General features: G+C 29.9%; 3 protein-coding genes across 10 annotated transcripts; all 3 read right to left on the bottom strand.

Moving 5' to 3' along the window:
* Positions 1-201: 201 nt before the first annotated feature.
* LOC126925986 (H(+)/Cl(-) exchange transporter 5) lies at positions 202-5,243 on the bottom strand. 5 transcript variants are annotated; one of them, XM_050742006.1, is made up of 11 exons: positions 5,024-5,243; positions 3,403-3,524; positions 3,120-3,303; positions 2,671-3,020; positions 2,437-2,598; positions 2,079-2,366; positions 1,830-2,012; positions 1,533-1,747; positions 895-1,455; positions 414-791; positions 202-324 (listed from the first exon to the last, which is right to left on the bottom strand). In XM_050742006.1, exons 2-11 carry the CDS (start codon positions 3,499-3,501, stop codon positions 234-236), a joined length of 2,511 nt encoding a protein of 836 aa, XP_050597963.1. In that variant the 5' UTR covers positions 3,502-3,524; positions 5,024-5,243; the 3' UTR covers positions 202-233. The 5 variants fall into 5 exon arrangements, with proteins under 5 accessions (XP_050597963.1, XP_050597962.1, XP_050597964.1 ...); XM_050742005.1 differs by having other exon boundaries at positions 3,403-3,512; XM_050742007.1 differs by having other exon boundaries at positions 2,671-3,014; positions 3,403-3,512.
* Positions 5,244-5,878: 635 nt separating this feature from the next.
* Positions 5,879-10,647, bottom strand: LOC126926334 (uncharacterized). Of its 3 annotated transcripts, none has more exons than XM_050742629.1 (16): positions 10,584-10,647; positions 9,830-10,101; positions 9,220-9,357; positions 8,801-9,140; positions 8,687-8,731; positions 8,478-8,603; positions 8,237-8,395; positions 8,019-8,147; positions 7,757-7,938; positions 7,573-7,681; positions 7,281-7,502; positions 6,969-7,180; positions 6,691-6,910; positions 6,424-6,607; positions 6,198-6,300; positions 5,879-6,112 (listed from the first exon to the last, which is right to left on the bottom strand). In XM_050742629.1, exons 1-16 carry the CDS (start codon positions 10,639-10,641, stop codon positions 5,999-6,001), a joined length of 2,613 nt encoding a protein of 870 aa, XP_050598586.1. In that variant the 5' UTR covers positions 10,642-10,647; the 3' UTR covers positions 5,879-5,998. The 3 variants fall into 3 exon arrangements, with proteins under 3 accessions (XP_050598586.1, XP_050598587.1, XP_050598589.1); XM_050742630.1 differs by lacking the exon at positions 10,584-10,647 and adding an exon at positions 10,159-10,571; XM_050742632.1 differs by lacking the exon at positions 8,019-8,147.
* Positions 10,648-10,789: 142 nt separating this feature from the next.
* Positions 10,790-14,372, bottom strand: LOC126926335 (uncharacterized). Of its 2 annotated transcripts, none has more exons than XM_050742633.1 (8): positions 13,996-14,372; positions 13,775-13,932; positions 13,439-13,702; positions 12,714-13,373; positions 12,474-12,636; positions 12,220-12,352; positions 11,495-12,126; positions 10,790-11,420 (listed from the first exon to the last, which is right to left on the bottom strand). In XM_050742633.1, exons 1-8 carry the CDS (start codon positions 14,074-14,076, stop codon positions 11,325-11,327), a joined length of 2,187 nt encoding a protein of 728 aa, XP_050598590.1. In that variant the 5' UTR covers positions 14,077-14,372; the 3' UTR covers positions 10,790-11,324. The 2 variants fall into 2 exon arrangements, with proteins under 2 accessions (XP_050598590.1, XP_050598591.1); XM_050742634.1 differs by having other exon boundaries at positions 13,775-13,904; positions 13,996-14,371.
* Between the last annotated feature and the right edge of the window lie 268 nt (positions 14,373-14,640).

Genomic DNA, 14,640 nt, shown 5'->3' with positions numbered 1-14,640 from the left:
TGTCTTAATGAAATGTATAAAAACTCGGATAGTGCAATGAGTTAAAACTGTTCTACCTATTTATTATTATTATATCCTCATTTGGAATCACTAATAATTAAAACAAATTTCTTGTTAACAGTTATATGAAAATATCAAAAACCATACTGTTGGTATAGTGTACCCAATTGCTCGGTTGATACCATGCATTATAAAACACTGTATCTCTCATATATATATTTTTTATATAAATTTTAATTGAACAATACAGAATTAGGATCTTCGTTGTCAAGTTGCTTCACGTGTCTCAATACATCCTTCTTTGTAATAACTCCGAGTAGTCGGCTGTAAAGTTGAACGTAACCATAAAAAGTTAATATAATCTTGCATCGTACACAAAACATGTAATACGTAAAATAATAGGAAGTAATTACCCATTATGCGTAACAAGGGTTTGTCTTAATCCCAACTTTCTAAACATATCAACAACAGTCTCCATGGGTGTTTGGTCGGTAATTGTTATTGGAGCCATATCAAGGATCTTTTTCAATTTAAGTGGTGGAGGAGAATGAATTTGAATGTTGTTTCCATTTGTAAATATAACCAATGATTGTCCGGTAATTTCCTCTGTCATACGTTTGGCATTTGCGATCGCAAGATTCAAATCTCTTCGTAACACGAAACCAACAAGGTATTGAGATTCTTTTGAAACTATCACCGGGAAACCATTATGTTCCGTTTCTTTCAATAAATTTTCAACGTCTTCGACTGTCATTGAGTCTTGAGTGAGCACATGAAGGGCTTCATTTCGTCTGAAAATATAGTTAGACTTGTTAACTGTGAAGAGAAAACGTAAAAATCAAATCAAACATATTTTACAAGAATATAATATTTTAACGATAATGGTGCTATTACTTAGGTTGCATAACATCAGCCGCAAGAGTAGTATGTTGAAACTCATCTTTGCTATCAAGAAATGGATAACCGTTCAAACCAATGTGAGCATCATAAATGCCCTGTTTCCCAAGAGCATCGCCGACCCATTTGCTTGCCATAGCGGCCGCCATTAACGGTACAATATATCGTACACCTCCAGTTAACTCAAACATTATTACGACGAGAGAAACAGTCATTCTAGTAACACCGCCGAGAACTGCTGCGGCACCAACCATTGCGTATAGTCCAGGAGTTATACAATCGACACCAGTTGAACATGCTTCACTAAATATCCAAATATGTGGATAATTATACGCTAGTTGCTCCATTCCAATCCCCACAATACGGCCCATTATCGCTCCCAAACAAAGTGATGGAATAAATAATCCGCAAGGTACTTTCATACCGAACGTAAATATTGTCATAACAAGTTTTAGAATTAATGCTAAGACGAGAAGCCATATCGCCTTATAAACTCCGGGGCCAGCTGCTGCAACTTCAATCGCTGATTTTACAGCAGTAAAGTTTCTATTATAATCACTATATAAACAAAAAGAGAAATTTACTATATTTTAAAACTAATGTTAATTTTAAAAAATAATAGAGGGAATTTCTACCATAAAATGTCAGCGTTTGATACTCCACATTGTCTAAATAATAAATAAATGAGTTGACTTGTACTCATTCGTGTATATGGATTTGGATATCCAATAACAGCAGTTGCAACCGTTACGATTAGAACTTCGGTAACTGGATACTGGCCCAATTTTGAAGTTTTACGATAACGACACCAAAACAGATTTGCTTTAATAAACAAAGTAGCAATCACGCCCTATTGAAAGAAAGAGAAAGGGAAAAGGGTAATTTAACAATCTTTTAACCATAGAAGAAAATTTACAGAAAGATAAACTTACACCAATTATTCCAAGCATGACGAAGGGTATTAGCTCAAAAAATATCCAAGGCTTATTATATTCAACATAAAAAAGCACAGAATGCTCGTTGCCAAATGGATTTATAGATCGTAAAATAAAAGCAGCTATCAAGGCACAGAAAAATGATCTCCATAAAGTTTTTAGTGGAAAGTAATAGCTCACCTGAAAAATGTTGTTAAATATATTCAACCATTAGATGTATCAAACTATCATTCTCCTGATACATACCTCTTCAAGACTAAAAAGAACACCCCCAATTGGAGCACCAAAAGCAACTGAAACTCCTGCAGCAGCAGCTGCTGATAAAATTTCTCTTTTCTTTGCTTCATTTCTGCCATATTTTGGAAAAAGATAAGAAAATATATTTCCTATGCAACAAGCTATGTGAACCATCGGCCCTTCTTTGCCTAAATTTAAACCTGCTGAGACCGATAGAATCAAACCTACTGATTTAATTATTAATGTCCACTTTCCTAAATATCCACGAATAATAAATCCACTTAGGATTGTCTTTATCTAAAACATGATTTTTTCAGTATAATTAAAAAATCATTATAGTTTTCATTTTCGTTTTTTATATATTTACCTCAGGAATTCCTGAACCACAAGCGTATGGTGCAAACATTCTTACTAATGAGGCAGAAAGTGAAGCAAACAAAAGAGCCCAAGCGATGTAAAACATATACGAGATCATATAAGGTCCTGCACCATCTTTTGACTGACTAAATACTTCTGGCCATGTCCACCACTGAGAAAACATTATGAAACTTAACAAACTTAAACATTATTATAAAAGAGAAGATAATAATAAAGCACATACCTGAGAGCAGTTACCACCGTCAAAAGTTGTTTCATTATAACTCCAACAACATTGTTCTTTATTCAACCAAAATGCTTGCGGGCATATGCCAAATTTTAAATCAGTCATCCAAGAAGCCCCTATATCTATAATACCTGCTGCGACTCCTGTAAAGAGACCAACTAGCAAAACACAGAGCCATCCAGACCAAGCATCATGAGCTCCCTTGATTAAGCCCCAAATAGAATCATGTTTCTTTTTCACAATATATCGATGACGCATTCTATCTCGAGCGATATCTCGTTGCCAATCAATCGTGTGAAAGTCATCGTATTGTCCGATACCAGGAATGTCATCGGAATCAACTGAAACTGAAATACAATTGAGCAACACAGAATGAAACTGTGTTCTATTTTTTACAAATTAAGTGCAAATTACAATATTAAAAAATTACATTATTTATTACATACTGTGAGAGGAAGCATCGTCGATACGGATACAGTGTTCCGAAAGAACGGTGTTCTGTCCATGATGAGAATTTACATTATTAACTTCCAGCATGTCGTCGTCGCTGCTTATAGTACTGTCACGTGCAGTATTTCGATTTCGCGGTCGGACATCCTCTACGAAGTATACATCATCTGAATTTTCTATCTATAATTAATCAAAGTTTTCATTCTTTAAATTTTTGTTACTATTATTATTCCTTTTTTATTATTCTCTTATCAAATTTCTTCATATATTAAGTTTTACCTTTGTATCAACTGACTGGTACGTAGTTAATGTATGCTGATGATTTTGTGGAATTGTATTGTTCGACAATGTTGTACCTTTCAGTGGAAATTTCTCCATGGCATTGCAACCTGTAAAAGGAACTTGAATATATATATACATAATTTATTTATGTACATGTATATAATATGTTTGAAAATAAGGAATAAGTTAATAATAACTAGATATTTTTACATAAAATAAATACATAAAAAATACTATTTCTTCAATTCTCGTTAAAAAATATATTAATAAAATTGGTATTAACAGTTAAACAATGCACTAACTTAAATGGATTATTTTATAATATAATTGTAACTCCTCTCAACACAGTATCATTGTTTCTGACTACATTACTAACTACGTTAGTAATATCATCTCATAGGAGATTATCTTACACTCATGTTGTAGGTACATTGTGTAGGATTATATTGATGAATAATACATAAAATCTTTATCTTAAAAATTAAAATAATTTCTGTTGATATATACTACATAATAATATATGACAATACTTATGACCATACTATATGACTAATTTTTAGTTTTTAAATAATATTAAACATAAACCTTGTATAACGAAAATTTAATTTAACTTTATCATTGTTATATATAAAAATATTTTATCTTATGAGATAGGCTTATGATAGTCTTCACATTAAGCATATTTTTGATCTGCGTGTACAGCATAATATTTATAAATAAACAGCATTGTCTTTTCGCAAAATCGAAAAACATGTAGCAATATTAAATATTATGTAAATGCAAAATATACTAATCGGAATATTGAACATATATTCTCAAAATATTGTAAATAGCTGGATAAAAATATCTGGAAGGAAATAATAATTTAAAAGTAACAAAAAGATGATATAAATAAAATTGTATACATATGATACATTACTTAATATAATATGTATAGATTTACATACTTTGCTAAATTAATCTTTTGTAACTCATTGATAGTGATAAAAAGGTCTATATAAATTTTCTTTGTTTATGTATACAGAAAGTTTATTTAATATTCATTAAAAATTATATTTAATTTATCTGCAGGGCAAATATAATGTAAGGTACATGCATAACGTATTAATTACTCATAAATAATTACTGACAGATCAGATAACAGATATATTTAAAATTTATTTGGATAATTAAATTGAATAAGCTATTTGCGGTACTATAAGATAACAGGAAATATTGAAGTGATCAATATACATTAAATGACAAAAAATTTCCAATGAAGATCGTTCATCGGCACATCATTATGATACTTTTACAATTGACATTGATGGACCAATTTCTGTCTTTCAAATATATAAATTAGGGAAAAAAAAGTAAACAGAGAGAGAGAAATATAAATGAGAAAATTTGATTACTTCAAACAAGTTGAAGGTGAGGTTATCGACATCCATGTAATGTGCAGGAAAAAGGTCTGAAAAAAGGTTGAAACGAACAGATGTTTAAATAAATCATTGAAGATTCATAAATTTTACGTGAAGTTTACCATAAGACAGTTTCTACCATATTCAACCTTTGCAAGGTTAGAATTGACACCATATTCTCGATAGATCAAATTGTCGAGTTGTTCAATCATACTTACCATTTTTTCAGGTAGAATGCTTCTCAGCTTTCCATTCATGAATATCCTTTCTCTTTTTTATTGTTTTAACATCGAATCATGTCATTTATTTTCTTGCAGGTCAAATTTCGCCTTAAAATTGCGAATATTTCTTCTTAATCAAGGAGAAACTACGAGGATCGGACTAAAAGTAAAGACTTGTCAAAGCATTTTCTGTTTCTCTTACTCACTTAGTCTACTTTCTTACTCTTTATTTGATTAAATATGTCATCATGCGCCATCTTACCGAACTATATTGAACAAATGATTTTACTTACTTCAAAATTTGATGATTTCAAATGATTTCAAAATTTGTTTAGAGCTTAAAAGATAAACTCCAAAGAAAGTAGTTTTAATGATGAAAGAATTTACGTCTACTAAAAACACAAAAAGATTCAAATTTTTTAAATTTATCGTCAATCTAAAGAAAACAATTAAACGATTAAATACGATAATTTATACCTTGATATAATATAAGATAATCTAAGATTTAATACGGTTAATTTTGAAATTGAATTTTGTAAACACGGAATTCTCTTAGAATAGTTTTATAACAATCTTTATAAATTTATAATTAAAATTTAAAACAAACATTTTGTTATTGCAGATACAAATTTTTAAAACCGAAGAAGATAATCGACTAGAGATATTAGTGTACCATTCGATCTCTTTATTAGCCAGCTGTAATGTTTGAGTATAATATTTACTGAACATGGTTTATACTCTAACTTTCGGTAACTTCGGTATACGGTAACTTTCAATTATTATAGCGAAGTAAACTGAATTATGCAAATCTAAAATTCTTGAGTTAACAAAAAAGGGTTTTCAAGCACAGGATTAAATGGAGAGAAAAGCTTTATTTCTCTTATTGTCTTCTTTTGTTAATACATTAATAAAAAGTTAAAGGATAAAATATATATGTTTCACCAATTTTTTAATTTCACATTGATGGTAGTCTCAAATTCCAGTTTCCTTAACCCTGAATTCTTCTTTTGCTGTAGCATTATTTGCAGAGCCCTGATATTTAATCGGGTAGGCCAATTGATTTCCTTTATTCCAAGTATAAAGTTCCTAGGAATAAAGAGGACATCACAATAAGCTTTAAAATCCTTATCTTATTTAATTTGTTTTATTTCTTAAACTTCAAATTATTTACTTTTGTTTTATGGTTGTAGCTGACTGCTGTAGTTTTGTGATAAGGATTCGTGAATGATAAATGAACAGGTATTGTAACATTTTTATAAAGATCAAAGGCCAACCTATAAGTAACATATCGATATGTAATTATAAAATAAAATATATTATAAAATATACTTTTATTTTTTAAGCTTATAACACTTTCTTATTCTTTCTCTTCTTTTTTTTCTTTTTCTAAATTTTACCTTATTTTCATTGTTTCTTCTGTAACGCTATGAACAGCGTAAAGCACTCCTCCAGCAATGAACATTTCTCCAAATTTATGATTATCTATACTAATGTTCCATGCATGTTGAATATTCATATTAGTCGCATCCATCTTTATTACTATTGTATTATTCGATGGTAAGCCGTATATTATCCATAACCCTGTTGTTAAAATAATGTACGTCTTATTCGCTATTTTTATTTAAAGAGAAATATTTCTTTTAAACAAATTACGATATAATTACCATTCTCATCAACATTGAAGTCGACATAATTAAAATTATGATTCGGTGTATATAAATAATTCCTCGTGTTCACTAATAAACCTGGAAGATGTAATTCACACCGCGAAGACTCCTTGCCACACACTTGATCAGAAATAGAATGAAGATTAAATCGAAAAATTGATGATCGGTTTATGGGATTATAAAAGAAAGATTTGTTATACACTACATGCCCATTTCCCTAAAAATGAATTTAACATGAGATAATAATACATAATTTTAAAAATAGTATGATATACCTGAAATGGATATGGCAGTTTAATGGGATATGAACTCCCATGTTTAAAATGATCCTTTGAATCGTATTCAAATATGAAAGAAGTTTCATTCTTTCGGGTAACCCAAAGTTTCTCTGGATAACCATCAGATTTAGTGTCATGCATCCAGCTTCCGTAATGATCATCCATAGTACCCTTTAAAACTGGTTTTCCTACTGCTTCTATTACACCATCTACAGAATTAAATAAAATTAATATCTCGTTAATTTATTTAATTATGTACAACCTATAATTATACATTTATTTTGAAAAGAAATAATAAATGTAGTTCACCTGCCAATCTTAATGGAAGTCCAGTAAAGTTGACATTTTTGAGTGGCTGAATATTTAAATATTCAGCAACATCTGTAAAAGTACATCGTAAAACAGGGCAAGCAGCGCAAGTTTCATGTGGTGCACAAAGTTCATCTAAATCAACATGCTGCGGCGCAGGCTTTCCATATGTAACGTGTTGTTGTTTTCCTAGCTTTGACTTTTCCATGCTCTTCGCGTCATCTACAAAATATTTCAATGTCAATATTCATGTAATTATTTGAAAAATATCGAAACTAAAAATATATGTTACCATCGACTGTAAATGATCCTTTGGTGGTGTCAATATCATTTTTCACAACACAATGGTATGTACCGTAATCTGCTGATGTTATCTTTGCAATCTTCAGGCGCATTTTAAGCTAAAATATTACATTAAGATAAAGGTATATGGAAATATATATGAACACATTGCATAGGATGCTATTATCTTTTACCTTATACATATCTCTTCTGTCATAAACTTCAAGTCTATATTTCTCAGACATTTTGAGTCTACGATCTTCACGTTCCCAATAAACAATTGGTTCTGGAAATGCTTCAACTTCACATTCTAAAACTACAGTACTTTGACTGCGTGCGCGAATCATTTGATTACGAATTCGAATGAAAGGTGGAACTGCAAAAAAGATACTTTCTTAATAAAAGAAATAAATAAAATATATATGTATATATAAATGTGTATATCAAAATATCTACATTTAACTTGAAGTTTGATTCTTTTCAATGCTCGAGGTGGAATTCCATTATCAGCTACACAAATATATTCTCCCATATGTTCTCTGTTAACTATACTGATATTAAATGTATGTCCAATTACAGAAGTCACTGTTCAATAAAATTGTATACTTATATAATTATATACTTTCGTGAAAGTTCATAATCGCGTTACTGACACGATTATAATTTTATATTACCGTGCCAAGATCCTATAGGAATGACACCACCATCGCTTCTAAACCATTGAACAGTAGGTTCAGGTTTGCCACTTGCTGCACATTTTAATCGTAAATTAGTTCCTTCATAAATGGAAATTAAGCCAGTCGAATTTACCGTTGAAGGTAACATTCGATCATCTGAAAGAATGTATAAAAGCTATATCGTTTGAGCACGCAAACTTTCAAAGTATAGTTATTTAAAGATAAAGAAGGTACTTGCCTAGAATGGAAGGAGGAATCAATAAGTCGTTTATATTATAATCATTCATGTTCACCTTCCAGGCTGTTATCCCTGGCCTGCCATCTTGTCCTGGTGAGCCTGGTCTACCAGGAGGACCCATTTCTCCTAAAGTTGTTCACATCATCAACGTATCTCTTTTTCATCCACGTGCAATTAGAATGAGCGAATTTGAAATAATGTTAAGTTACCACGTGGTCCAATTGGTCCTTGAGGTCCCATTTGACCTGGCCTTCCTAAAGATATTGTATCTTTAGAAATTAAATTAATGAATACGAAAGATCTCTAAATCAAAAGGTGCATACCATCTGTTCCATTACGTCCAGGCCGACCAGGAGACCCATTTAGTCCTGGTTTACCATTCATACCAGATAATCCATCTGTACCACTACGTCCAGGAATTCCATCAAGTCCAGGTTCTCCCGGTATTCCATCCCTTCCATCAAAACCAGCTGGTCCTATATCACCTTTTGGTCCACGAGGACCAGGAGGACCAGTCAAACCAGGTGGTCCTTTCGGACCAGTCATTCCTCGTAATCCGGGAAGACCTGGTTCCCCGGGAGCTCCTGGACTTCCTGGTGCCCCTGGTAATCCCGGAGGACAATATTTCATCGACGATCGACAAAAATTTTCAATCGCATCGAGCTAAAATGTGCAATATCTATGAATAAAATTTAACACATTTCTATTAGCTTTGGTTATTAAGAAAAGTTAAATATTTAACCTGCACACGAGTATCTGCATTTAACCATACCCAATCATGTCCCATAGGAGTAATTGGAGAAGATGCCAAACCTGTTTTTGCTATGGGAGATGAAGTTACTTTCTTAGATTCTTTTAATGTATCCTTCTCTTGCCAAATCTAAAATGTAGAAAATATAAATATAAGGTACAATTTTTATATGAGGCAACTAGAACCAAGAAGATGCAAGTGACTTTTTTCCGATATCAAGATAATTAAGTTTGAAATTCAAATGTGTTAAAAAAGATTGCACTGTAAAGTCTTTATGAAAATTAAGTTATATTTAATGCTTGACATAGCAAGGAGTATATACACATATTTTTAATGAATTTCATATTTTAGTTTATGAGTTATTGAATATACAGAAACTAATGTTATTACACTTGCATGCTATTTCAATATTATTTGCTTAGAAGTCAATTTTTCTAGCCTTTAAATGATACTTTTATATAATGATGGATTACTTAAATTATATATATATTGTATTTAATGATCTAATTAGCCATTTTTGCTTTTAATTAAAAAATTTGAAAAATATCACTTTTGCCCCTTTGATTCCAAGTACCTTATGCTATATATTGATTATACATACTCTGGATGTATCTGAAACTTTATTATCTTCTGTCACAGGTAAAGCACTACTTCGTTTCCTCCTTACCAATTTTTCAGTTTCTAAAAAGTCTTGGTTTCGCATAATAAGAACATCTGTTTCCACATGGGCCACATAAGTATAAAGATAGATAGATGTTAAAAATTGTACCAAGAATTGAATTAGAATAAGAAACAAAAGGCTCCATGGTTGTAGTATCCATCGAGTAGATTTCATAGAAGCTTTCTTTTCCATGATTACATGTATGTCAAATCCTTAAAAATTATTTATTTATCGCTTTTGTAACCAAAAAGGTATTACATTTAACTTACCAATGAAAACTTTATAAAAATCATACGTTCCTAAAGAGACTTGTATCCCTAATATATCAAACAAATTAGGAAGAAGGGGAGAGCAAACAGATTTGAATTGGCTGAATTGTTACTATCAAGTAATTTGATAGAGTATCCAATATCTCCTAGATACAACTTTTATTCATTCAAGAGCTTTAAGCTAATAAAATGACTTTTCAAAGAATCTAATTGATTTATATATATATATATATATATAAATCACATTTTGGCAAAATGCTAAACATAGATAATTCATTAAATACTTCATAAATATGTTACGAAAAATGTATTTTATATCAATAATTGTAATTAGCCATTGTAACAAAAATGATTATGTAAAAAAAAAAAAAATAGAATTCATCTTTTAATGACTTCAGCGTAAACTAACGCATCTGAATACTTACCACCACAGCCGGCAAGCAATGATATTTCGATGATAACGCATGCGCGATTATCATTCATTAAGGGTACAAGTAGCAAAATAAGTTTTAGCTTTATATTATGTACGGCGGTAAATTTAAAGTGATTTAATCCTAAACTGATATGAGCAATAAATGTGTATTATTTTATTAAAAAAGTGGTATATTTTTGAGAAATTTTATGATATTAGTATCCATAGAAAAAAAAATAATTTTAATTTACTTCCTCCGTATCCATACATGTATGTATAGTACATAAATATAAAATTGTATACAAACTTCCTTGTATGTATATATGTACAAAAACATAATACAATAAAAACTCTATAACTGCTGGCGAAGATCATCATTTCAATCGTGCTTATGTTTTAGCCTTAGTAGTATGATACGCCAATGACTTTCCTTTTAAGATTCGTATCGTCTTCGTATCGGCGAGACAATATCAATACAATGACGAAATCTTTTTATTTTCAGCTTTTTCTTAATAAGGATTTCATCTCATTACATTAGTTTTTTTTTTTTTTTTTTTTTATTAAAACGAAACTAAAAACACTAAAAAGCTTAATTACGTTAATTTGGCCCGTGGATCTTTCTTCTTCACCAGCTGTTTATCTTTGCGAATAGAGAATAGAGAATAGAGAATAATGTCTATGGTTTACCAATCGCTTAGCGAAACCAACTCTTGAGCTCTTAGAGAGTCTTTACTGTAGTATCAATGTTATTGCTTTAATTCTTTACATAATTTTTTCTGTCATTAAGCAACGTTATTTCTATGTCGTTATCACTACTCTCTGTCTTTATTTCCACATTGTACGTATTTGCCTGCAAAGACAAAGCGGTTATCACAATTTATACTAACTCGAGATGTAAATAAGTTACAATGAAAATAAATATACCAATTGTAACGAGGCTAAGAAATATCTAGCTACTTCACGAGCGGGCTTGTCTTGAACGACACTATCGAAATTAATTTTTTTCTGTTTTGATGCTTGCAACACTTTTATTATATGAGATGAATAATCACGAATTCGAAATGCAGGTCTCATTTCAGCTTCCGCTAATTTTGGTTGCAATGAGGCATGCCACTTTGCTACAGTCTGATCTAACTCTGTGATAACATTCGACTGTTCAAAAATCTTTTTCATTTTGTCCTCAATTAATGTTTGATAATTCGGCAAAGAATAAGACAAACTAATTTCTGAAGTTAAAGATTCACGCCAATTGTTAGACGAGTTAGGAGATTCTGCAAGCATATCCGCTGTATTTTGACAAATTGTTGATCGTAATGGAATGTCAGTAGATGAAGAACTTCTACTCGTTATATCCTCAATACTATTTTCAATTGAATCATTTCGATAACTTCTACTTGTTATATCCTCAGTACTATTCTCAGTTGAATCATTTTGATTTTGGGATACATGAAAATCTATAGCAACATTTGTCACAGCTTCATATTGAGAATCATCATTTTCTTTTTCTATACCATTTAAACATTCGTCAAAATTCTTCATGAAGTCTTCTATTTCCTCTATCAAGAAAATTATATTTTGCAGTTACAACGACAACAACAACAACAACAATAGTAATAATATAAAACGCGATTTGCCACGGATTAACTTACGTTTCTGCAAATGTTTAAACTTCTGTTTTGTACATAAAGTAGCGTCTTTCTTTTTAAATAACTCAGTTTCACGTAAAACGAGTTTTGCTAAACATTCTGGTTTGTACAGTTTTGATGTAAATTTACGTTTTTTCTAATAAACAAACAAGAGGAAATAAATAAATAAATGCATAGACATACAAATATCTAAAAGATTATTAAAAGCTCTAAGTGGTTCAAGGTACGGAACATTAAAACTTATTATTTATACATACAGAACCAAATTTTGTTTCCAAAAGTGAAATGTAGTCTGGAAGTTTCAGGATAGATGAATTGCTAGAAAAAACATGCTTTATTCCTTGAATAAGAGGCATTGGTTCCCAGTCATATTCATTTATATCATCTACAGAATATATTGATACTTTTGTTGTTTGGTTCCTAATAAAAATATTAATGTTTTCATTGATTTAATATCATCAATTGTAAAATTAATAGAATAATTTTCTAAGAGATACCCTCTTTTCTGCATGCTAGGTAATCCGTGTTTCCATCGTACATTATCTGATTCATTCAATTGAAAAATTTGACTCTCTTTGGAGAAATGATTTATTTGCTTATCATATTTTATTCGATCACTTGCACTAAGTTGTACTATATTTTCATCGTTATTCTGATCACTTTTTTTTATTTGATTCACTTGCACTGAATCTCTAATTTGGCATTCTTCTTCAGTTTGATTCATGTTTTTGAAATGCTGAATTGAACAATTTTGAATACTAATATTTTGCACCCTACTTTGTTGGATATGTTCTTTTTCTGATTCATCCTTTTCAGCTTGTTTTAAAATGCTATTATTAAGAAATAAACTTTCATGATTATTGTTTATTGTGTTTTGTTCCTCCATACTTTGTAATTCATTTACTGATGAATCGTTTTCCCTTAATGAAGAATTTTGTTCATCTTCAAATTCATCATAAACAAGTGTAATAGACTCATTATCATTTGGTGAAGTAATTGAATGATATCCTGAGGTTCCTGTACCCGGAGTTTTTGGTTCTGAATATAATGACAATGAATTTCTTCCCTCTTCAATATAAGATCTATATATATGAGCAAAATCATATGGTGTTAATTCATTCACCAACATTCCACTTGTATTTATGGCTTGATTGCACCTTAAAATTAAAAAGTTATAGCTATCACATAAAAATTAAAATAGAACAAAGATATTGCTGTTTACCGAAAATCATATTTCTTTCCAATGATTTCTCCTAAAATATCATATACTTGAATAGGAATGCATAATTGCAGGGCATCATTTTCTAATTGTGTAAACCGACGACTTAACAATTTAACTTTCTTCTGTGTTTGAAATTGATTTTTTTTATCAATATGTTTCCCGATATCTTTTTCTAAGTCAATCATTACAAAATTTCCTAAATTAACATGACTCTTCTTAAAAAATTTCTTTTCTTTATTCATACACTTCTTTATTCCTTTTTCCCTAATGAAAAAAATGAAGGAATTATTAGCTACAATACATACATCTTTCATTGAATGTAAGATAAATAATTACTCATAGCCGAAAAATGTTTGTCTTAAAATTTCTGCTTCATTGATTAGATGTTCAATTCTTCGAACGTATATGTTAGTTGAATTTTGTAGAATAAGCGCTGCTTCCCCGAAATTGATATTACACGGTTCTTCTAATAAAGCATAATATTCTTCTAAAATCTAGAATAACACGATAATATTCTATTTATATTGAATTATAATAACTTTAATAGTATAATATACCTGAGATAATGGAAATTTCCAATCAGCAAGATCTTTTGCTGGTTTCATAAGTTGTTTACTAATGTCTTGTACAGTAATCATTTCAAATATTATTTAATTTTTTGAAGGACATGAAAGAACTGGATTCAACAAGTCAAGCATTTATATATAATTAAATAAAATGATTAAATTTCATTATTTAAAAAAAGATATTTAATGTATTATACGTGTTCTCATGATATAAAAACTGAATTTACTGTGTTGTGTAAATGTCTGGATATTGATCATAAATTACAAGAATAGTAGATTACGAATCACAATCTAATTTACTATCCGAATTGTTTAAAATTCGATTTTCTATATATTTTTATAAACATGAATATTTGTAAAGTAAAAGCAGATGAAATGAAAAATTATGATCTAATATGTATTTATAGTAACACTTTATGCTATATATACATACACATATATATATATATATATATGTATGTATGTATGTATAGGCATTTAATTACTGCAAAATAAAACAAAATTGAAACTGCTCTATTTAATATTTTATTTACATACCATATTATATCTAAACATAATATTTTATGATTTCATTATAATATGTAAATTGTTATTTCTAATAATTAAGAGATACATAAAAAACGGACAAATTTTTCA

Source organism: Bombus affinis, chromosome 17 (genome assembly GCF_024516045.1).
Source record: "Bombus affinis isolate iyBomAffi1 chromosome 17, iyBomAffi1.2, whole genome shotgun sequence".
In the NCBI taxonomy this organism is placed as follows: Eukaryota; Metazoa; Arthropoda; class Insecta; order Hymenoptera; family Apidae; genus Bombus; species Bombus affinis.
The sequence above is the reverse complement of the archived record's forward strand: the minus strand, read 5'-3'. Positions and strand labels throughout refer to the sequence as shown.